Source organism: Aythya marila, assembly GCF_965140915.1.
Source record: "Aythya marila genome assembly, chromosome: Z".
In the NCBI taxonomy this organism is placed as follows: domain Eukaryota; kingdom Metazoa; phylum Chordata; class Aves; order Anseriformes; family Anatidae; genus Aythya; species Aythya marila.
In genome coordinates, this window is record NC_139080.1 from 44,326,999 (window position 1) to 44,350,499 (window position 23,501).

General features: G+C 38.8%; 1 protein-coding gene across 4 annotated transcripts in view; it reads right to left on the reverse strand.

Annotated features, from left to right (window-relative positions):
• Positions 1–23,129, reverse strand: part of TUT7 (terminal uridylyl transferase 7) — a 33,838-nt gene extending 10,709 nt beyond the window's left edge. For 3 of the 4 annotated variants that reach the window (XM_082782884.1, XM_082782885.1, XM_082782882.1), the window contains exons 1-18: positions 23,047–23,129; positions 21,200–21,723; positions 18,121–18,299; positions 17,437–17,553; positions 15,546–15,723; positions 14,431–14,519; positions 13,384–13,435; positions 10,516–10,585; positions 9,510–9,636; positions 8,635–8,754; positions 7,486–7,617; positions 5,397–5,577; positions 3,859–4,985; positions 3,583–3,733; positions 2,853–2,939; positions 1,484–1,584; positions 918–975; positions 122–225 (exon numbers count right to left, since the gene is read on the reverse strand). In XM_082782884.1, the coding sequence (XP_082639010.1) occupies positions 122–225; positions 918–975; positions 1,484–1,584; positions 2,853–2,939; positions 3,583–3,733; positions 3,859–4,985; positions 5,397–5,577; positions 7,486–7,617; positions 8,635–8,754; positions 9,510–9,636; positions 10,516–10,585; positions 13,384–13,435; positions 14,431–14,519; positions 15,546–15,723; positions 17,437–17,553; positions 18,121–18,299; positions 21,200–21,692 (3,366 nt within the window). In that variant the 5' untranslated portion in view covers positions 21,693–21,723; positions 23,047–23,129. Of the gene's footprint in view, positions 1–121; positions 226–917; positions 976–1,483; positions 1,585–2,852; positions 2,940–3,582; positions 3,734–3,858; positions 4,986–5,396; positions 5,578–7,485; positions 7,618–8,634; positions 8,755–9,509; positions 9,637–10,515; positions 10,586–13,383; positions 13,436–14,430; positions 14,520–15,545; positions 15,724–17,436; positions 17,554–18,120; positions 18,300–21,199; positions 21,724–22,175; positions 22,230–23,046 lie in introns of all 4 variants that reach the window. The other variant, XM_082782883.1, reaches the window with a different exon arrangement.
• Between the last annotated feature and the right edge of the window lie 372 nt (positions 23,130–23,501).

Sequence of the window (23,501 nt, forward strand, 5' to 3'; positions counted from 1 at the left end):
TTCGCAATATAAAACAGAAACAGGTAACTGGAAACATTTGACTACTGAACCTCAACAAAGCTATCATTTCATCCTCAAGAAGTAGTCCCACATTTTTCTGTTGAAAAGCAGATAACCTTACCAGAGTGTTATATAAACTGATGTCTACTTCAAGACCACTTCTGACATGGAAAAATTTGACAATTGGGACTTTAGCTGTTGTTATAGGCAAGACATTTCTGAGACCTAGGAGGAAATGTTTAATTACTACATGGTTGCAATACAGTCATTAACAGTATAGAATGCTTTACAACTAAGCCCATAGTAAGAATGCTACAAAATAAAATCTTAGTTGATACCAGAATTTGTATTACTTATATTTTAACACTGACTTTAGGCATTTGTTAAACACTACAAATATACTAAATACATTATACAAATACATGAATGCTCCCCAATCAAACAAAGATCAGTCAAAATAACAAAAATAAACTTAAAGAGATCAGAGTTACAGTTTACTCCACTAATAAAAGTCGTTTAAGATAAACTAAAACAAGCAAAACAAAAGAGTATTTTCTTGTAGATTGAGCAGAACATCTAGTGTAAGCTTGTATTAGACTACCTTTTACCATTACCTTCTTAGGCACTGAACATACGACATAACTACTAGCTTGAAGTCTCAAACTTAAAGCTTGTTCTTATGCATTTAAGTTATGAATCTAACATCTGTCCTATTCAGATGCAGTTTTAAAACACCGTAACCTTAAAACCTGCATGTGCAAATAAATCCAAATATCTACAATGTGTACTCTTACTCTAATATTAAGTTCCATCAGTACAGTTTTTTATTAATGATTTTCCATCTACAGTGCTGCAGAACTTTATCACAACAGTCGAAGTCACAAACAGAACCACTTATTTTAATATTCAAGAGTTACCTGACTGTTTCTTGAGAACTTTTGCTAAATCTTCAATGATTCTGATGCAATCAAGTCCCTAAGACATAAAAAAAAAAAAAGTGAAAACTGAAATATCTGCTACAAGTATTTCAGATGAGCCTTTTATTACTTGCTATTTAAGCTTTAAGCTGCTTAAGAATAAAGTTGCTTAAGTTTAAATGAGCTTAAATGACAATTCAGTTTCGTATCCCAACACTAGACAGTATCCCAACACACACTTCTTTAAAGTTTTTATTAGGCATGAAAGGAGATTTATGTTCTTTTCCATTGTCTGCTACTTCTAGTTGTTTGTGCTACAAAGTGTGTTATTTATTTGCACAGCAAAGTTATGCTAGTGCATAATTCAGAAAATTGACTACCAAGAGAAGTTCCTTGAACTCATGCCTAGACCAATACAAAAAAAAAAAATTTACTTTTGTGCTACCTACTAGTGTTTTATTCTAATCTGGAAAGCTTTCACAAAATGATAAATTTGCTACAATATATGTACAACATAAATAAAGTCATGCATTTATTAGAAAAACAACAAAATCTTGTCTAGCTACCTCAGCTGTTTCCAGCCCATCCATTGTCATACAGATATCAAGGTCACTTTGCTTGAAGCCAAAGCCATTTTTTGAGGAACCAAACAAATTCAGCTTTGTTCCTGTAAAAGATGTGATGGATTGTAATCACATTGACACAGAATCTCAAACTATAAATAGCCTTCAAACCACTGTATGCTTTTTAATATGTTTTAATACACTGTTTTTCTATGGTACTTCAAAATTTATTTCCTATCAGCCTGGAAAAAAAATATCTGCTTTTATTGGTTCAAAAGAGAAGTCTGAGATTCAGAGAAAAATTAGGTGACCCTGTAGTTACATGATCAGCATGCAGGCATAGGCTGAAATCTTACTAAAATATGCAAGATTGCTCTCTGTAAGAAAACTTCATAATAAGGGACCCGTCTGTCAACATACTAGGCTCCAGCAAAAAAATAATTTATTCTGTGAATTTTTAAAGACTATGAACTGAATGGTGGTACGAATCCAAAAAAAAAATAAAAATTCAGAAACAAAAGAAGAGTTTCAAGCACCTACGGTCTGAGGACAGGTCAGAATTTTAAAATATTTCAAAATCAGTAACTTTTGGTAGGACAATATGGATCACTCTCCTGACTCTGTACAAAATTTTAATATATATTTATACACAGACTAATATGTATATATGTATGTAAGTGCATATAGATAGATAGATATACACAGTCTTTGAGGTACTACCATCTTTTCCATGTCTTAGTAATCAAAATATAAAAAAATATAAAATCAAAGAAGTACTGAAACAAATGGAAACACGTTCATAAACTAAAATATTGTTTTTAAGCCTTTGGATTAGGAATCCTAAGAGGGTTCTTAAAGACTATAAATAGCTTATTGTTGTTGTATAAATAAAAAGCCTAGTTAATGAATGCAGCTAAACCACCTATCATAAAAATGTTCTACTATTACTTTGGTTTTCTCCTTCGCTTGCCATTGTTCCTTGCTACTGTTACATTTAGGACTCAGTCCAAGAAGGCTTAAAACAAAACCTGTGTGGCCTTGTTTTTCTTTAATAAAAAATAAATAACAACTGACATAGTTGTCTTTTTTGTTCAAACAAATAAAATTTGTGTTAACAGGAAGGGAGTCCAGGGCGTGATAGACAAGACTGAGATACTAAGCTGCACTAGTTAATGGCTATTGTAATGGAAAATAACAGAAATTAATGTAATGATATATAGTAGTGCTAAGCAACAACACAGATGTTCAATACTAAAATGTTTATTATGACACTATGATAAGTTTTATTGGAAAACACTCAAGTATGAACTCAACAAAGTATAAATATAAATTGTAAAAAAGTATAAATATAAAGCTTGAACTACCAAATTACCTGGGAATTCCAGTCTAATGAAGTTTTCCAAGTTTTGTCGTATATGTTCCCGAGCCTGATCCTCCATAGTATTTGGTGCAAAATCCTCTTAAAAACAAACAAGTGAAAAACAATTAAGGTAAACTGATCTGTAGAAAGAGTCAATGGCAAAGATTCAAATAAAAAAGTGAGGGGTACACAGCAGGGAGAAGAGAAAAGAAAGAGAAGATTCAAATGTCAAGGAAAAAGCAAGGATGAAGAAGAAGAGAAATACCTGTTCAAAGAAAAACATTAATTAGACAAATAATGCATTTTGTCAGGTCAGAAATGGTGAGAGAGAAAGGAGGAAAGTTGTGTCACTCTGAAAAGAATAAAAGTGGAGAAGTGTTATAAAACAGTATACTTCTAGATCATAGAAGACTTCTAGAACATTGAAGTCTTTGCTTACTAAGAACCATTACTCAAATGGTTTATTTAGAAGCATCAGTCAAAAGATTCCACCCCAAACTAAACTCTTATATTTATATTAAGATGCCTGAGTAATTAGACAGTGTGTGGAATTGTTTTGTATTTCTCCAGATACAAGTTCTAGATACAATCCTATTGTAGCCTTACAAATCTTAGGAAGTATATCTGTAAGAGTAGGATGCAGTGTGGCAAATAAACTGGTCTCCATAACATTAGCCTGTGGTTATTACATTGGTTTTTACAATCCTTTTCTTCCCCACAATATGCAAAGGAAAAAACTTACGATAACATTGGACACAAACTTGATCTAGAATAACTGAAAATTTGGGTGTCAGCGGTGGCAGTGGGTCTAGCTCAATTTTCTTGAAGTCTTCTGGACAATCCCTCTTTAAGTGACCTTCCCGTTTGCACAAGCTACACACTACTGTAGGAGACTGCATGAACAGAAAGCAAGATTGGTTTTAAAAAGTATAACCCTTCAATGAATTCGAGCAGTACTTTCATATATCTGATAACAGAACACAAGCAATATGCTTATGTTCTGTTAAAGCTTGCTTACCTTGCCCTTTGTAAAAGCTGTTTTACTAAATTCATAAAAGAGTTCGGATTCTAAACACTGTCCTATTCCTATGTTCTCTTCCAAAAGACTTCCCTTTTCAGTAAGATCCTCTTGACTCAAATCGATCCTCTGAGATCCATCCACATTTTCTTTCAAATGTTTGTCTTCATATTTATTGGTAACAGACAAATCATCATCTTCCTCTGACAGTGCATCCTCATCTCCAGATCCAGGGAATGTGTTATCTAGTTCACCTTCAGCTCTCATGATACCACCACACACTGCTTGGCTTAGAAGACTTGATTCTTCCTCCTCTTCCTCCTCCTCCTCAGAGTTAATCATTTCAGATAATTGACTTTGTGTTGAACACATGAATTTTTGTGGGGATTCATCCAGTTCATCAGTACCTTCAGTGCTCTCCTCATCAACATCAATCTTGTCATCAATTATACCACTGCACTCTAAGCCGAACTCATCACTCTCTGTAAGTGCTGTGTTTTGAAAACCTTCCAAGTCTGAATTACAGCTTGTCTCTATATCATGCTCAATCACTGTAACAGGAAGATCTCCGCTATCACTGTCTTCATCTATTCCCTGCTCAGTAGTCAAGATATTCCATCTTCTTTCTTGTTCTTCTTCCTCCTCCTCTTCTTCATTTCCACTCTCTGTCTCCTCACAACTTGGTTTAAATCCCTCATTATCTCCAGAAATAACTTCCTCAACTATGCAGTCTGAATCTTCATGAGCAATTCCCAAATGACTTATATCATCCGCTAATTCTTCTTCTGTCAAGCTTTCTGAGCCATCACACGCCTTTGAAGAATCAGTTTTATGTGCCTGGGGAGTATCTGTGGTTTCAACTACATGATCTTCCACTACTGCTGTGTTCATTCTATTATCCAAGCTTTGCAAGTCAGAATTTTCATGCTTTATGGGATCATTTCCATGGTCCAGATTTTGGGATTTCTCCTCATTGGCATTTGGAGAGGACATTTTGCTCAATTTTACATCTTTTTTGTGAGGCAAGGCAAAGTACTTGTAAGTTGCTCTCAGGCAGTGAAGAATATATTCATACATTAGTTGGCTGTTCAAAGTTCTTGCTACATTCCTCTTGACTGAATATGGGTCTAGCAGAAAGAAACAGTGAATCAGCAGTGTAGAAGTTAACCTATTTTAAAAAAATATATAACTTACATCCTTAAAAAAATAAGCCTACTATTTTTAATTACTTTAAAGATTTGTGTAGGCACATAAAGTCTATGCATTGTGCTGAAGACTCCCTCCCTCCATTACCTCCCCTTCTCTTTTTTTTTTTTTTAAATCCACTTATATTACTTTTGATAATACTGCAAAAATAGCCAAACAAAATACTAAACTGATTATACCAAAACATGTTCTACCGTATTATTGGGAATCAATCGCTGTTCAGTGCTAAAGAATTCTAAGTTACTGTGCATGATGTTAATAGCCAAGAACGTACACTGAAAAATTAAAGGTAACAGTTCTATAAAGTCTACTGATGCAGTCTGATAACATACCTTCCACAGCAATGCGCTTTTTAGGCCAGTCCTTTAATTCACGAGACACTGTTTCTTTGAGTCGTATGCTAATAACCAAATCAGGCATGTTGAACTCCAAGGCATAGAAACGAAGCAGTTCTACCCAGAGCTGCCCAGCAGGTGCTGAACACCGCTGTCCTGAATCAAATACTAAGGGAACCTGTCAATTACAGAAAAAAAGCTTATATAATATAATGCATACATAGGTACTGAGATCTTAAAAGATCTGCTAATCTAGAATATGCATTTGTGAATAACATCAGATGGCTCAATTTCCTTGTATTCCATCTGAAATGTAGTATTACAAAATTGATACCGGCTTCTATATTCCTGCAATTGCAATAGAAATTGAAAAACAGAAGAGAAATGATAGCATAAGCTTGTCTGTAATACTTCAGAATGAAAGACTGCAGCAATGGTTAAAGGTATCAATTATTAACAATTGCTTATTTAAGTGTCTGTGTCATAATTTATAAATTTCAAAAAATAAAACCCATATCTAATCCCATTTGACAGAATAGAGCCTAAACTTTATTGCTCAATGTTGTAACATGCACCTACACAGTAACACTGTTGCCCATACAATTATTATAAAATAAATGCTTTCTAAGAATAGTTACATAACTAATCATAGAATCATAGAATGGCTTGGGTTGAAAGGGACCTTAAAAATCATCTAACTCCAACCCCCCTGCCATAGGCAGAGATGCCACCCATTGGATCAGGTTGCCCAGGTTTTCATCTAAATTAGCCTTGAACACTTCCAGAGATGGGACATTCACAGCTTCTCTGGGCAACCTGTTTCAGTGCCTCACCACCCTTACAGAGAAAAACTTACCCCTAATCTCTAACGTAAATCTCCCCTCTTTAGTTTAAAAATGTCCCCCCTTGTCCTAACCCCATCTGCCCATGAAAACAATTGCTCTCCATCTTTTTTATAAGCCCCCTTTAAGTACTGAAAGGATACAATGTGGTCTCCTCAGAGCCTTTTTTTCTCCAGGCTGAACACCACCAGCTCTCTCAGCCTTTCTGAGACAGAGGTGTTCTGGCCCTCTAATCATTTTCATGGCCCTCCTCTGTATCTGTTCTAACAGGTCCACATCTTTCCTGTGCTGGGGGCCTCAGATCTGGATGCAGCACTCCAGGTGGGGCCTCAAAAGGGCAGAGCAGAGGGGCACAATCACTTCCCTCCACCTGCTGGCCACACCTCTGTGGTGTGGCCAGCATCCTGGGCTGCAAGCACATACTGCTGCCTCACATTGAGCTTATCACCCACCAGAACCCTCAAGTCCTTCTCTGCAGGGCTCCTCTCAATGAGATCTTCTCCCAGTCCATGTCCATGTCAGGGTGCAGAGCACCTTGCATGTACATGTAGACTTGTTGAACCTCAGGCGGTTCACATGGGCCCACTTCTTCAGCTTGTCCAGGTCCCTTTGGATGGCAGCCCTTCCTTCTGTTATATCAGCTGCACCACTCAGCTTGCTGTCATCTGTAAACTTGCTGAGGGTGCTCTCAATCCCACTATGCCATTGATAAAGACATTAAACTGCACTGGTGTCATGACAGACTGTTTAGGGACACCACTCATCACCAGCCTCCACCTGGACATGGAGCCATTGACCACAACTCTGGGTGTGATCATCCAGCCAACTCCTTCCTTATCCACTGGATGGTCCCACCGTTCAAATCCATTTCTCCAATTTGGAGATCAGGTCTTCATGTGTGACCATGTCAAAGGCCTTACAGAAGTCCAGATAGATGACATCAGTAAGAGAAAACAGCATTCTTATGCTTGACCTAATTCTGAAATGAAATTGCTTCATTTTCCTACCCGACAGATTAAAACCCAAGGTCTTATCAAGGAGATTGAATTAACACCTACCAGCTTCTAAGCAGCAAGAGATAAGCATAGTAAGCCTTGTACTGGTACTAGTCAGTTATGCAATCTTCCAGTTCATCTTACGTTTTTGCAACACAAAACCAACGCAAAAATAGAAAACTCTTTTTTTCTCCCCCCAAAGCAGCAAAGACCACTAGACTTTACAGAAGTAAATTAAATGGTTCACACCTTGCCCCTTTTAGGGGAAGTTTCTTGTGGCACTTCAGCGTCATCAGGGGGGTTATGCTGCCAAACCACAGCATCATTCTCAACTTCTTTAATATGAAAATTAGTTAATTTGTTTAATGAGAATCCTTCAATCTAAAAGAAATAGGAAAAGCAACACAAGTTAACATTACATGAATTTAAACCATTTCCCATATAGCAGTAAGCCAAAATACAAGAAAGTTTAAAAATAGGTGTTTCAGGCCCTAGGAAGTATCCCAGCCTGCTTCTCTCTTCTCCCTAAACTTCTGTACAAAAAGTCTCTCAAGGACACAGTGCTTTTGGAAGGGTATCCATATTTCACTGAACCTTGTCTTGGCACACTGTACAATAAATACATATATTTTAATTGTATGGTCATATACTGTAGGGATTTTCTCCCATTCAGTGCACAGTGTGAAGAAATTTTAGGAATGAGTCAATCACATAGCAAAAGAAATCATTAACTGCAAGGCCCATGTAATTGCTCATGGAAACTAGAACATGCACACTAAATATTAACAGGTGACTGTACAAATAAAAATGCATGCCATGGGTACAAACAGCTGAATGATGTCCTGGAAAACCAGATGTTGTCCCTAATAGCACTCCTAATATTAGGATGCATCTCAGGCTTTTAAAGTCAAGAAATACATGCTTTAAACCCCTAGTCTGATCCCATGGACTAATGTGCTAATGGACTAAGCTAATGTGCTCCCTAACTGTGGTCTACACATTCTTCACTGGAAATGAAGCATTAGATGTTAAAGTCCAAGACACTGTTTTGGGATATAGCTATATGAATTCAGAGTTCTCAAGAGTATGGAAGAAAGGCTGAAGAAATGAGGAAGTGGGTTGTTATGAATTGCATTATTCAATGGCCTACTCTCCTTACTCACTAAAGGGTCAACAGTAATACTTAATTCAGGGACTATGGTTGTGAACTGCATCCTTGCAGCCAAGTACATAAAGGTTAAGTGTAGCATGGCTGAAATCACATTCTTTCTGAGTTCCAGCAGAAATGATTGGTGTACGGCTTGCTCAGTATAGCAAAAAGCTGACAGGTTATACCATCACCAAAAGTGAAAAGGATTGTCCTCTCACTCACAATATTCAGTTTATTAATATACATACCCAAGATCCCAAGTAGACAGGTAGAAAAGGCTCTTTCCTCTGTTGCAGGAAGAAGATGACCATTAATGCAAACACATAAGGTGACAAACCTCCTTCTTCAGGACGATCAACGCAGCACAACTGTGAAAATATATTGTGTAGTCACTGATGTTTCAAGATACAACTTGCAAAATCTCATTTTAATTCCTGTTCAGAAGTGCCACAGTACACATACTGAGAGAAACTCAGGTATCTCTGACCTTGTCTTGTGAGACATGAACATTCACGTCCTCCACTTAAGCGGAGGAGTCATAATATTACCGGAGTGATAACATTACTACAAACTTCTCAGCTAAGAGTTCTGGTCTGCAAATATACAGCAGAGTCAGAATACATAGACTGGCAAAACAGCACACTGAACATTTTCAAAATGATGACTTGTTTTACATGGATACAACTGAAGTTCAAATGATTTTCTACGTTTTTGTAAGTCATATTTTAACTGCACACACATAAAATCTTGAAAAAGAAAGGTTTTAATCTACGTATGGAAACAAACAGCTTTCCTTTCTTTTTTTTTTTTTTCATGATGGATTACGTTTATGTGAAAGTACCAATTCCACTTCATATACATTCTGGTGTTGGTAACACAGAAGAGCAGGACACATATAGCCTTGCATGCCGGTAACTGAATCTGAAAATTCCACTTCTGAAATTTACTGGAACATTATAAAACAACAAGGTATAACTTATAGTTTATAAAAAAATATATATGCCTTTTCCAACTCTATGAACATTTCCACAACTGTTTTCTAAACCGTATGTACAGTCTCACCAGCACAGTACCAACCTTCATTCAATATTTTCACAGGTGGGGGAATAAAAATAACGCTTACCTTTGCCCAGTACCTGAAGGCAATCACTAAAGATACAACAGAAGGTTCCAGTTTTCCAAGTGTAGCCAAATGGTTTGTTGTCAGATAAGCATTATCATTCCCTGCACTTACTTTACAAATAAGGCCACTAAAAAACAGAGAAAAAAAGGAAAGATATTGAAGGTATTGTAAGAAGAGTGGTAGGTTAGAAGACATCTCACAAAACATTGTAGAAGGTGGTTGCCATGAAAGATTTAACAGCCTTTCCAAGACAGCTTGTCTACATTAAAAGAACCACAGAAAACCAACTTATGATTAGATTGAAAATATATGCATTGTAACTTTCTGTGAAAGTGTGTTCAAGTACAATTCAAACTTAAGTACATTTCTAGTGACATCAATTCTAATTATATTAATTCACTAAAAAAAAAAAAAACACAAAAACTTAAAGTACCAATTTCCTTTATGAATCAAAAAAATTTTCCCCACGTGACACCCATCATAGAATAGTTTTTACACTGTTTCCACAGAACAAGAAACGCTTTCAAACAGTGAGAGATCAAAGTAGAAGCAAATAACTGATTATATACCTGTACCAGCAAGTATTTACAGAATGTTGCATAAATCTTAAGTGATATCAAGTATATGGGCAAAATAAAATTTGTGAAATAGTAGTGAGGTTAAGCAAACTGATCTTGCCCTTAAAGAAAACCTGAATTTAATGAAGTTTCTAAGTTATCCAGAAGGCAGCAAAGGAACTCCTGTTAAGCAGTTATCCCAAATGGAACAGTAAAGGTATATGCTGGAAACCGTAATGGTTGAAAGGACTGAGAAATATTCAGCTGAGGCCAGAACAACCCTTACACTCTTATTCTAGACTAGGAATGACTTGCCCATGAGTGTTAGTTTATGTTTCAAGATCAATGTAACTGTAATAATATAGTACTGAAATGTCATTTGTCAGATGTTGGTACACACAATTTATGTAGTAATATACTATGAGAATACACAAAGTGACAACAGAGACCTTTGCTTTTCTCTGCACACCACCACTGGTATTCTAGTATGGAAATCCGCATCAACTTCAATAAATGATTCTAGAGAGGGAAAAAAAGAGAAAAAGCCACATTAACTATGGTACTGACAGAAAATAACATTGAATCATAGAATGGTTTAGGTTGAGAGGGACGTTAAAGATCACCCAGTTCCAACCCCTGCCATGGGCAGGGACACCTCCCACCAGACCAGTTTGCCCAAAGCCCCATCCAGCCTGGCCTCAAACACTTGGAGGGATGGGGCATCCACAGCTTCTCCGGGAAACGTGTTCCACTTCCTCATCATACTCTGAGTAAAGAATTTCTTCCTTGTTTCTAATCTAAATCTACCCTTTTTTAGTTTAAATTCTTTACTCCTTGAATCAATACAATCGCTGCCAAGGAGTCCCTCCCCACCTTCCTGTAGGCCCCCTTTAGGCACTGGCAGGCTGCTGTAAGGTCTCCCCAGAGCCTTCTCTTCTGCAGGCTGAACAACCCCAACTCCCTCAGCCTGTCTTCACAGGAGAGGTGCTCCAGCCCTCCAATCATCCTTGTGGCCCTCCTCTGGGCCTGCTCTAGCAGGTCCATGTCCTTCTTGTGCTGGGGGCCCCAGAGCTGAATGCAGTGCTCCAGGTGGGGTCTCACGAGAGCAGAGCAGAGGGGGACAATCACCTCCCTCACCCTGCTGGCCACGCTGCTTTTGGTGCAGCCCAGGATGCAGTTGGCTTTCTGGGCTGCAAGTGCACCTTGCCAGCTCACATTGAGCTTCTCATCAACCAACACTCCCAGGTCCATTGATCGCAGGGCTGCTCTCAATCCATTCTCTACCCAGCCTGTATTTGTGCAAATACGTTGACCTGGACGCAACTAGAGAAGTGCAGCTATTTTCTGACATTTAATTTCTTAATTACCTCAAAATTCATGATTTTATTAACTCAGCCAAGAATGCAGTTTATCAGATCTGATAATCATTCACTACTTTAAAGCAAGTTTTTCAAATGCAATAGTAAGAGTATGGTCTATAATAAGAGTTGCTATTTGAGAAAATGCTTAAGAAAAAATGAACTTTTCAAAACTCATACATATAGTAGGTATATTTAAACAGGTATACTCTGATTAAGTACTAGCTGAAACTTAGGCAGGTTAAACTCCTGAACAACTTCAGTAATACAGGCATACAGACAGACCAATGGTATCTGTAAACAACATTAGTGCAAAAGATGAAAGAAATAGTGTTACCTTAGTATTAGGTGGAAATAAAGCAACGAATCTTATTTTCCCTGGTAATCTAGTGTTGCTTTATGCAAGTATTAGAACAGGCTTCCTAACAAGAAGACATGTCTCCCTGCTATGCTTCTACTCCTTTTGACTCCCCCTATTCTTTATATAGCTTTCCAAGTATAATTCAGCTTCATTTTTTTTTCTTAACACCAAGAAGTAGAAATGCAACTGCAGTCCTTCCAGTTGAAGTGATATTGATCCACACTGGACTTATTACTTGATACTTCAGTGTTTCACTGGATCAAGTGCAGAAGAAACAATAAAATATTTAGGTACCCAACTTAAGAATTGTGAAACTGAAATCTTCTTATTCCCATCTAGCCACCAGGACACATGATCTCTTTGAAAATACCTTGCTTTTGCCACTGAGCTAACTCAAATGCCTAATACTCTGTCCCTGTATCTCTTGACTCATAGAAAAAGTCTTTGGACAATATATTAAAGAAAACATTGTGTGGTTTCAGAATATATTACAGATTTTAAGTTCCTCTATTCTTCCATGCTGATTGAGGAATAAATAACCCCATCCTCAAAGGCTGTAACAGTCTACTCATCAGAGAAGAACATGTACATAAAATGGCTGGGGAAGGAGGTTGTGAGGAATGAAAAAATCTAGGTCAGAAAATACATGCATGTTTATTGTACTTGTTTGCAGCCATAAAATCTGATTTCTCATCTATGGACACAAAGCAAGGCAAAAAAGTCAAAAAGTTACTTGTCAAAATCTGTATTTAAAAGGACAAAATTTCTTTCCCGTCTTTTGATTTTTTGCCTGGGTATGTCCTAATTGGTTTGAGTGCATTTTTTAAGATCTTAAATGTTACTTGCCTTTATTAGTACATACAGTTGTATTCATTACCTGAAAAAACAGGTGTACATTAGCTCACGACATTAATAGTCATGCAGTTATAAGAAAACAGACCACAATCAACATGGTCTGATGACAAGTTAGAAAATCCCAGGCTACTTTTGGTACTATATATAGTTAATAGCTGTCTCAGGAAAGAGATGCAGCACATTCCACCTTCTTCCCTTGTAATACAGAAGAAAATGTCTCATTAGGAATGACGGTACTCCAGAAGTCATAAAACTGTCTATAAACACAAGTGTAAGTTTTGCTTGCAATGATGTAGTATTTTCTGCAATATTTTTCAGTTTCAAATTATTTTTAAAAACCTCACAGTCACGTGGTATACCTGTTCAAGCAGGAGAGGGACTTTGTCAGGGAATGTAGTGATAGGACAAGGAAAAATAGTTTTAAATTAAAGAACGGTAGATTTACATTAGATATCAGGAAGGAATTCTTTACTATAAGGATAGTGAGGCAGTGGAACAGGTTGTCCAGAGAAGCTGTGGATGCCCCATCCCTGGAAGTGCATAACGCCAGATTGGATGGGACCTTTGGGCAACCTGGTCTAGCGGAAGATGTCCCTGCCCTTGACAGGAGGGTAATGGAATGAGATGATCTTTAATGTCCCTTCCAGTACAAACCATTCTATGATTCCATCTTTGAGATGACATTCAACACTACTAAGCAATAATAGTTTAATTGAATTGAAAAGGAAGCAATTTTTTCTTACCACTGTTCTGCAGACTTTCTTGAACAAGTAAGAGAACATCTGGTTGACTCATCTGTGAATAGAAGTAATAAAGCTGTTTTAACTGCTGTGAAAAAGGTGATTTTCTACAATTCAAAAAGAATTGTAAAACATTGCCTCTAGGACAGTTCCGTTTTTCTTCCAGAGAGGGGAAGCAATGGGGAAACAGTAAGAGCAACTGAGAAGAACCTGCTCTTAATTCTTAATTATCATCAAAGTATATCAGAAAGAAGGCAAATGAAAAATATCCTGGAGTAACTCTAAGTATATCTGTTCTCATCTCTATCAAAGACTTGGTTGTGAAACAAAAAAAAAAAACACAATGAAAAATACTGTTTCAGTGTGCTTAAATACAATTGCCTTCTGACAGTAGTGGACCTCGCGTAAGAGATTAAAATCACAGCTTTTATATGTATTCTATGAACTTGGATCGTTCTTTTCTCCATTACATTTCAATGTTTGTTTCGCTGAGGAAATGCAAGATTTTAGCTATGAGGCTGTCAAACCAGAAATGAGCTTAAGCATGGAAGCACAAGGTTTTCACCATCCTGAATTTCTTTCAAAGTTTCAAGCACAAAAATATACAGAAACAATGAGCATAACAAAGGAAGACTTTACATTAGCTCACAAACAAATGATGTAAAATAGTTTCATGGCTCAAAAATAATGTAGCAATCAAATTCTAATGCATGTAGTATAGTACAGAAGCAAGATCATCCATTTAATTCAGCTTTAAAAGAAGACAATTAGCTTGACCTTTCCCACCGGACTGCTAGGAGTCCAGATGTTTTAGCAGATTTCAGATTTTTAGAAGGAAGATTTGATAAAGCACAAAGTCATGTTACAATACCTGACCAATACTGGCCCTATGCAGCAAGAGATGTTATTTTAAGACAGTATTGATGTGGTAGCTCTGTTTTTCCTAATGCTTTTTCATAAGAAGTTCTATTACCACTTTTTAATTTATATTTAAACTACACTCAAAGGTGCAAAGCACTCCAACAGATTTAATGAAATAGTCTTACTTACACTGGCAGGAAACTGGATATCTATGTTTATGTCCGAAGTTTTGAAACCAAATCCGCTACAGGAGGAGCCATACAATCTTAATGAGCACTCTGCAATGAAAAAGATTTATAATACATTTATTCTACACCCAATTTTAAGTCTGTAGCTACTTTACAACATTACCAATAGATCTTACACCTACTTCTGGTTTTAATAATCACAAGAACTCAAGAAGAATCATCCAATAGAACAGAAGTCAGTTAATAAATTGTACCCCTCATTCCGTAGCTAGTAAAGGCCTACCATGAAGATCAAATGCTCCCCACATCCTGCTCATCTTTACTTTTTACTACAGGTCTGTTTGGGTCATGAGTACCACTTAATTCTTAATTCTGATATGAGACTATGTTGCCACTTCATATTGGTTAACAGATTAGAAACCAAATATAGTATTTTAGTATTCAAATAGTCAAGGCTTTTAATTAAGTCTTCACCTTTGTGATTTTTTTAGAATTGACATAGCTGGCTGTTGTGGTTTTACCCAGCTGGCAGCTAAACACCACACAGCCATTTGCTCACCCTCCCCCCTCCCTCTCTGGGATGGGGGAGAGAAATGTGAAAGTGAAGCCTGTGAGTTGAGATAAAGACAGTTTATTAGGACAGGAAAATAATAACAACAATAATAATAATAATGATGATAACAGTACTACTACTACAACTGTGTATGAAACAAGCGATGCACATTGCAATTGCTCATCACCTGCTGACCGATGCCCAGCCTAACCCCGAGCAGTCTGGCCCTCCTCCCCATGGCTAGCCACCCCTATATATTGTACAGCATGACCCCAGATGGTATGGAGTACCCCTTTGGCTAGTTTGGGTCAGCTGTCCTGGGTCTGTCCCCTCCCAGCTCTTACTGCACCCCCAGCCTGCCTGTTGGCAGGACAGAGCAAAAGGCTGAGATGTCCTTGGCTTGGTATAAGCACTGCTCTGCAACAATTAAAACATCGGGGTGTTATCAGCACTCTTCTCATCCTAAGTCAAAACTTAGCACCCTACCAGCTACTAGGAAGAAAATTAAATCTGTCCTAACTGAAACCAGGACACTAGCATTTAGAACAAATCACAAATAATACCTGGCAATTTTTGATGCAGCACATCTTCCATCACTGTTTTAATGTTGAGCCTTTCTTCTAAATCTTCATTACTTAAGCCAAACTCCTGTACTACATTTTCAATTGCAACACCAATAGCTTTAATCTGTGAAGCTGTTGGAGGAGGCAGGGTGCTCAGCATCTGTTCCTCTTGCTTTTCCTTTAAAGATAATAAGACTAATGTTTTAATGATTCTGGTCAGTAGCTTAATGCACTAGAATGAATGCATACAACTCATCTCAATTAACACTAACACAGGTTTTCAATACAGTGGAAGTAACTGAAAGGAAGAATTAACAAAAGAGAAAACATAGCAGGTATAAAAAAAAAACATATTCCAGAAGGCTTCAGTAATATGCAGTGTGTGTGTGTGTAGATACATGTAGTTATATGAAACATAAAAAAGACCATCAACCCTTTCATCACCTATGAAGAAAGGGTAGAAGTTAATGAGGAAGCAGTAAACCTGAATAAGATAGTTGTCTACTCCAAGCTGAGAAAGTAAAATAAACATCAGATATTATCGATGATCTGGATGAGGGGATCGAGCGTACCCTCAGTAAGTTCGCAGATGACACCAAGCTATGCGCGTGTGTGGATCTGCTCGAGGGCAGGAAGGCTCTGCAGGAGGATCTGGATAGGCTGCACCGATGGGCTGAGGTCAACTGAGGGTCCTGCACCTGGGGTGCAATAACCCCAAGCAGAGCTACAGGCTGGGAGAGGAGTGGTTGGAGAGCTGCCAGGCAGAGAAGGACCTGGGAGTAGTGGTTGATAGTCGGCTGAATATGAGCCAGCAGTGTGCTCAGGTGGCCAAGAAGGCCAACGGCATCCTGGCTTGCATAAGAAGCAGTGTGGCCAGCAGGGCTAGGGAAGTGATCGTCCCCCTGTACTCGGCTCTGATGAGGCCGCACCTCGAGCACTGTGTTCAGTTTTGGGCCCCTCGCTACAAGAAGGACATGGAGGTGCTCGAGCGAGTCCAGAGAAGGGCGACGAAGCTGGTGAGGGGCCTGGAGAACAAGTCCTATGAGGAGCGGCTGAGGGAGCTGGGCTTGTTCAGCCTGGAGAAAAGGAGGCTCAGGGGCGACCTTATTGCTCTCTACAGGTCCCTTAAAGGAGGCTGTAGCGAGGTGGGGGTTGGTCTGTTCTCCCACGTGCCTGGTGACAGGACGAGGAGGAACGGGCTAAAGTTGCGCCAGGGGAGATTTAGGTTGGATGTTAGGAAGAACTTCTTTCCCAAAAGGGTTGTTAGGCATTGGAACGGGCTGCCCAGGGAAGTGGTGGAGTCACCATCCCTGGAGGTCTTTGAAAGATGTTTAGATGTTGAACTTGGCAATATGGTTTAGTGGAGGGCTTGTTAGTGTTAGGTCAGAGGTTGCACTCGATGATCTTGAGGTCTCTTCCAACTTAGACAATTCTGTGATTCTGTGATGATCTTGTTCCAAGCCAATTCTGTGATTCTGTGATCATCTTGTTCCAAGCCCCCTGCCGGGACACCTCCCAATAAATCAGGTGAATAAACATAACTAATCCACAAGTAAAACAAGAGAATTGCAGAAGAGTTAGTTGTTACAGCTGTTTGCCATACTTAAACCACCGGTACCAAGTATTACTGAGTGACACTTTAAATGAGAACTTTCTTTAATAACAGATGTGAAAAAGTACAAATTAAATTCCAAAGGTGAAGGTGGAAGCAGAGTCCAGGTTCCAAATTTACTCTTTTTACCAGCATCACTATTTGAATGCTTTCAAGGAGCTTCAAATACAGAAAAAAATAAATGAGGATTGATTTTAGATAATGCAGTTTCATTATTAGCAAAGTGATGACAGTTTCATAGATCTGCATTTTATGTTTCTGCTACTGTCCTTAACTCACCTTTATGCTTTTCTTGTGTCTCTTCTCCTTAATATGCTTATGAGCAAAAGCCACTGACTCAATCAAAACATCACACAACTTGCAGGCATATTTTGCTGATGGATAGCTTCGAGGTTGCTAAAATAAAGACAGTAAAAAAAAAAAAAAAACACAAAAAAACCCTTAAGATATAGATTAACATTACCTTCATCTTATTCAATACCCTTGCTGAGTGATTGTAACGCTGAAATCCAGGAACACTCTAGCTGTTCCGACTGTGTCATTACAATCATAAAATTTGAATATCAGATACAATGCCAGAAGAACAGTGCTACTGGGTCAAACAAGACCAACATCTTGCTTTTGTGTTTAGAAAAAAAACAACACCTGGCAGAATATAGAATATACTATTATTTTCTTCTGATACACCGCCCCAGTCTCTAGCGAACTAATGGTAATCGATGAACTAAAGGAGCAGCCTTTTTTGTGCTCATCCTGCTGCCAAATCACAACTTAGTTGGTAAAAAACACAGGAGAACTTGCCTTCTCTTGCCAAGTCATTAACAGTATCAATTTAGTCAGTTACATTAATTATATAATGACTTTCTAGCTAGAGTCAGAGAAATTGCTCAAAGTGTATCCTCTACATCTTAATTCCAAGATTAAAAAATTAAGAAACAACAATATAGGTAAAGACAGTGACACCTTCTTCAGTCTGTAAATGCAGTCTCGCTTCAAGCGTTCTTCAGCTTGTTGCAACCCTAGAAGCTCTTTTGCTGACAGCTGAGGTTCATCCATAACTGGACCGTCCACTTCATCATCGTGATCACACTCATCTTTTCTAGTTCTTCTTGACCTCCTTGTTTTCTTGAGTTTCTTCATTTCTTAGAAAGAGTTATGAGAATAAACATGTCAAATAACTTCAAAATAAAACATTTTAGGTTTTGTTTAATTTTCACTCTATGTCTGTGAGAGCCAAGGAAGATGTAAAACAAATCATCTGCCCTGCACAGTACCATAATCTGTTCCATGCATGTCTAGTATTGCTAGCCAGAGTGTATAGCTATGTCAGAACCTATAGTACTATAGTATCTCTGTTTTGAGCTGCCATGAAACACTAGTTTGTCTCACTGAAAACGGCCAGCAACCTTATTTATATAGTTTTGTTTTTTTTTTTGCCAGTTTTAACAAGAAGTTAAATGCAATAGCTTTCACTGCCTACTTGGGACGTATCTATATGTCATTATAAAGAAAAGATAGAATAGGATGCCTTGTGAGGCTTAGGTACACGTACAAACTATAAAGTGAAGCAACCCATAGGCCACCAAGGCTATCATGGATTTAGTGACTGTAGGCCAATATGAATAATTTCTAAGAGCTAACTGCACTACGATATAGCAGTAGTAGGTTAGCTGACATAATTTATTATCGCCAGTAGTACCTGTCTCTTAATGTGTACTTGCCTTTCAATTAAACCAACACATTGATCGCTATTGCCTTCACGTTATCAAGTAGACAAATGAAAAAAAAACAGCAGTAATACTTTTTGGCTACACATCAATAAATAATGAACTGGCTAAGTATTCATACACATTGGTTAATAAAGCTACGTAACTTGCACAACATGGCTAGAAAGCTTATGTTTACAGCAAAAGTTCTGTATCTAAGGACTGCAAATACCACTTCTTTTAAGCTTTGTAATTATTTTGAAGCAGAAGTTTCTACTAGAACTCAGGAATGAATACGTATAGGCTGGATTTTCACGGATATTCATTTTAGATTGCATCTTAGCTGTTCAAATGAAAGGTATCTACACAGAATGTGCAGATGCATGGAATTTCCAAAGTTCCCTGCTTCTGAGAAAGTTTACGTAACTTACCTAAACTCTAAAACCATTGTTATACCATGAGGTTTTTGTTTATAATAATTAGAAAAATAAATGACAAAACATAACTGGTCTACCAAATGTATGTGGAGTTCTTCCCTGTGACCACAATTTTTATCTCTTAATAACTGGCAGAAAAACACCGCAGTTGTGAATCTTCAACCATTTTTCTGATTCAGTTCACTGAACAGCATGTGTACATTACTGTTGTAAACAGGAACAGGGCAAGAACAGTAACATAATTCCTTTTGGCAGCAGAAGCTTATGGTGGAATAAATATGTCATGGGGATAGTACTCTCCAAAGCAAGTTCCAAAGAACAGAAAAATAAGTTGGTCTTAATGTCATAAATCCCTTTCATTTTCTGTACTGAGTCTTGCTAAAACTCCTATGACCCACAACATTTGACTACTTTTTTTCTGATCAATTCAGACACACATTGTAGAAAAGAGTGTATTAAATAAACATCTTTGCAGGAGTGCGTGACAGCTACCTACTTATCATTTTCCTCTGTAAGCACTAAGTAGCTTTAAAAATCTTGACCCTGAGCACCACACCCAACCTTTCCTTATTAATTTTATCTAAAGAAATTTCTCCTGGTTTACTTATAGGACTGGCATACAAGTGCTCAGAGTACTACTAGCAGCATCTACCAACTGCCTTTCCCATAACTGCAGGAACCGATCAACATTTTCAGTAAATAAATCAGAAGGACTCAAAGTACTTTCTCCTCAACAAATCCATGTTTACTGCTACTCATTTCTTTGCTACCTTCCAAATACTTACAGTAGGTTACAATATTTGTTGCACAATAGATTCCCAAAATTAAAGTTGCACACCATTTTTTATTGAATTTTTAAGAGATACTTGCCCTTTCCTACTTGCCAGTAACCCCCTTATTCTGAGTAAAGTCTTAGATGTGATTGTCACATTCCAAAAATCTTTTTCAGCAAGTTCCTGAAGTTTCAAGCAAATACAGTTCAGTAAACACAACAAAATTGAAAATAAATTTGAGAAAGTATTCTACTCTGCTCTTTCCATCTAAGATGACAAGTGTACAATTAACAAGGTTGACAATGAAAGACACTGGGCACCAGCTCACAGGTGTTTTTTTTTTTTTTTTTTTTTTTTTTTTTACAATTGATAACAAGGGAAAGGACAATTAATTCCTGGACATCTTTGCATCAACCAGCAATACTTTTCCTTCTCAGAAGGAGGGCAGATCAATATTTGTTTTGACCATTACACTTCACCAAAATAAGAGAGATTTCTTTTTAACAGGAAGTCCCCTACTAATAGCACCCCTGGTGTACTAGTCTCTCATTCTTCTCACCGCTCTGGTCCACTGACACTTCCTTCTGATACTCATGTTCAGTGCAGATGTGATGATATCGATTACTTTATCCCCACTCCAGCCTGTCCTTCTCTTCATTTCAGTATTTAGAGTTTGTACTCTCAATATTAGTATCAATTACCCCAGCTAAGTTTAATATACACAGAGAATGATTGTTTTTGTTCTTGATGTACCACTGTTTCTTGCTCACATCAACACCTATGGTGCATTGTTTTCAGTCTTCATTAAGATGTGTTTTTATGGACCTCCTTAGTAGTGCCAAAATCTTATCCTGCAGCAACTTAACTGAAAAATCCCTTATTGGCCTTGACAGATTCAATGAAATATTAACAGAGAAACTGCAAACAGGGATAACACACAGATGCTGCAATCTAACTCCTACCATTTAAAAGCTAATTTAACAAGTCAACACAATTTATAAAACAAGTTCTGTATCATATCATATAACTTTTGTGTTAAGGGTGATTCTTGACATTTTACTTTTTCAGTAACACATACAAAAAGCTACTGTATAGCTATGTAAAAATAAACAAATGTGTTGATTACCAGGGTTTCCTTTCTGCATCTCTGGAACGTCTTCATTTGTTAAGTCTTTCTGAAGTTGTCGTCTTACATTTCTGTTTCCTGCACCTTCAACCTCATGATAAGAGTCCTTTCTTGTCCTGCTGTGCATGGGGATCCATGCTACAGATCTGTACTCTCTCCAGCTGTCAGAAGTACCACGGTGGTCATCAGATATCCACTTCTTTATTTGATCTTTTTGGGTATCGCTGAACTTCAATCCTTGACTGTGAGTTATGTTTTTAAGTGAATGTGGGCTACTCAAAATATTACGTGGCCCTCGCCTAGGACTATTTCCATAATGACCTGGTGTTCCCCTCTTCTTTTGCATGTTGATATCCATTTTATTGCTATGGCCATTCCCATATTCATCCATGGCTTGGCAGTCTTTCTGTAATGGACTTCCTTTTAATTCTTCTTCACACATTTCTGGTTTCTTATCTTGTTTGGCAAAGGGAGGTTTTGCAGCATCTCCCATGGTTATTGCTATTCAATGTAGTGATTCCCAGCTAGAAATTAAAAAGTTAAAAACAGTATTTTAAAAATAATCAAGTAATAAACATAAGCGCACTGGTTATTATTTGTTATTAACAACCAAAGCTGTGGTTCTGTAATACCATAAAGGCAAGCAAGTCTTGCTGGAAAGCAAAATTTGTTCCCATCAAAAAAGTTCAAAATCATAGAGGTTTCTTGTCTTAACATGCTTAAAACCCGCATCTGGTTGTCCCTCACCGCAGAGACAGCCCATGGCTTTTTTGCTTAAGAAGCCCTTCATGCACTTCAGACAGATAAACACTTCTCAGAGTCCACACCAGTCTCATCTCAGTACAGCAACACTTTGAAAGGATCACTGAAAAGGCTTTGGCATGTGTAGAATATATGTAGAAGGCAATAAAGAGGATGTCCTAACAGCCAGTTTACATCAACAAATTTCCCTTCCCCTATTGTCAATACTATTCACCTTGTTCAGGATGAAAATTGCGATCAGAGGTGTTGCTTAACTCCTGCAACCTGCCTGTAGAGCAAAGATCACATGACGATTAAGAAACAATCCTGCACTGCCCAACGCACTTTGCACTTTTTAGCTAACTGGCCAGTCAGAGGTTTCGTGTTATTGGCTACTAAGTATGCCTATTCTGCAGTAATGGAGTATTATCTGAAACAAGTAATATCTGCGTTACCAATTAGCTCCCCAGACGTGGTCATGCCTGCGCTCTTACTGTAAAATACTTACAGAGCTGCAACTCGAGCTGCAAGGTAGTTCGGGCCTGCGTGGACTGTGAAAGTGGGCACTGCCTGGGAGATACCAGCCAAGCACCAGAGGCAGTGCTTACACCTACCCTGAACGCTGGGTTGTTTAACTACCGCCACACAGAACCAAGCCAGAAAAAAAAAATGAATCCAAAATAAGATGTATGAGCTTGAACTGCAGCGAAAGCTACAGAGAAGCGCTTGAGAAGCAGGAAATACGCTTGTGTTGGCTTTGATACGGGAGCACAGTGCTTGATGGTGCTGATTTTTTTAATTTTTTTTTTAATTTTCAGGCCCCAAAGGCGCCCTCAGGGGCATCAGTGTTTGCTATCTACTGGCTTGGCTCTGACACAGAGGAGCTCTGCTCTCACCTCACGCCTGTCCCGGGGGGGCCGCGCTCCCACCCCGCGGCGTCTCACCAGGGGGACGCCGCCATCCCGCCCAACGGCGGCAACGGAAAAACACAACGGCCGCCACCTCACCTCAAGGCCGCCCCCCCCACACCCGCCGAGCCACGAAGCCACCCCGCAGGCCCCGTCCCCGGCCCCGTCCCCGCTCGGCGCCCCCCGCCGCGCACTCACCGGCCGCGCGTCCCCTATGGCCGCCCCGCCATCAGGCCGCGGCGGAAGAGCCGCCGGTCCCGCAGCGCCGCCGTCCGCGCGGCCCTTCCGGCAGCACGGCCCCGCCTCACGCCCGCTGCCAGCGCCGGGGCGGGGCGGGGGGGGCTGTCCGCCATGGCGGGGCCCTGCTGAGGGAGAAGGGTGCTTGGGCTGTGCCCTGGGTGTTTTCCTGGTAGTCAAAGGGTGAGTGCGGTGGCATGGGCGGTCACGGTGGCTGTTGAAGAAGAGCGTGAAGCAAGGGGCATTTCCACACCACAAGGAATTGAATCCGGCCCCGTGTAACCCGTGTGGCTCATCAGGCTCGCCACCCCAGGAAGAAATACCTGACGTGCTAAACAAGTTGCTCATGAAAAATAAAAACAGAATCACAGAATTATTTCTAGGTTGCAAGAGACCTCAAGATCATTGAGTCCAAC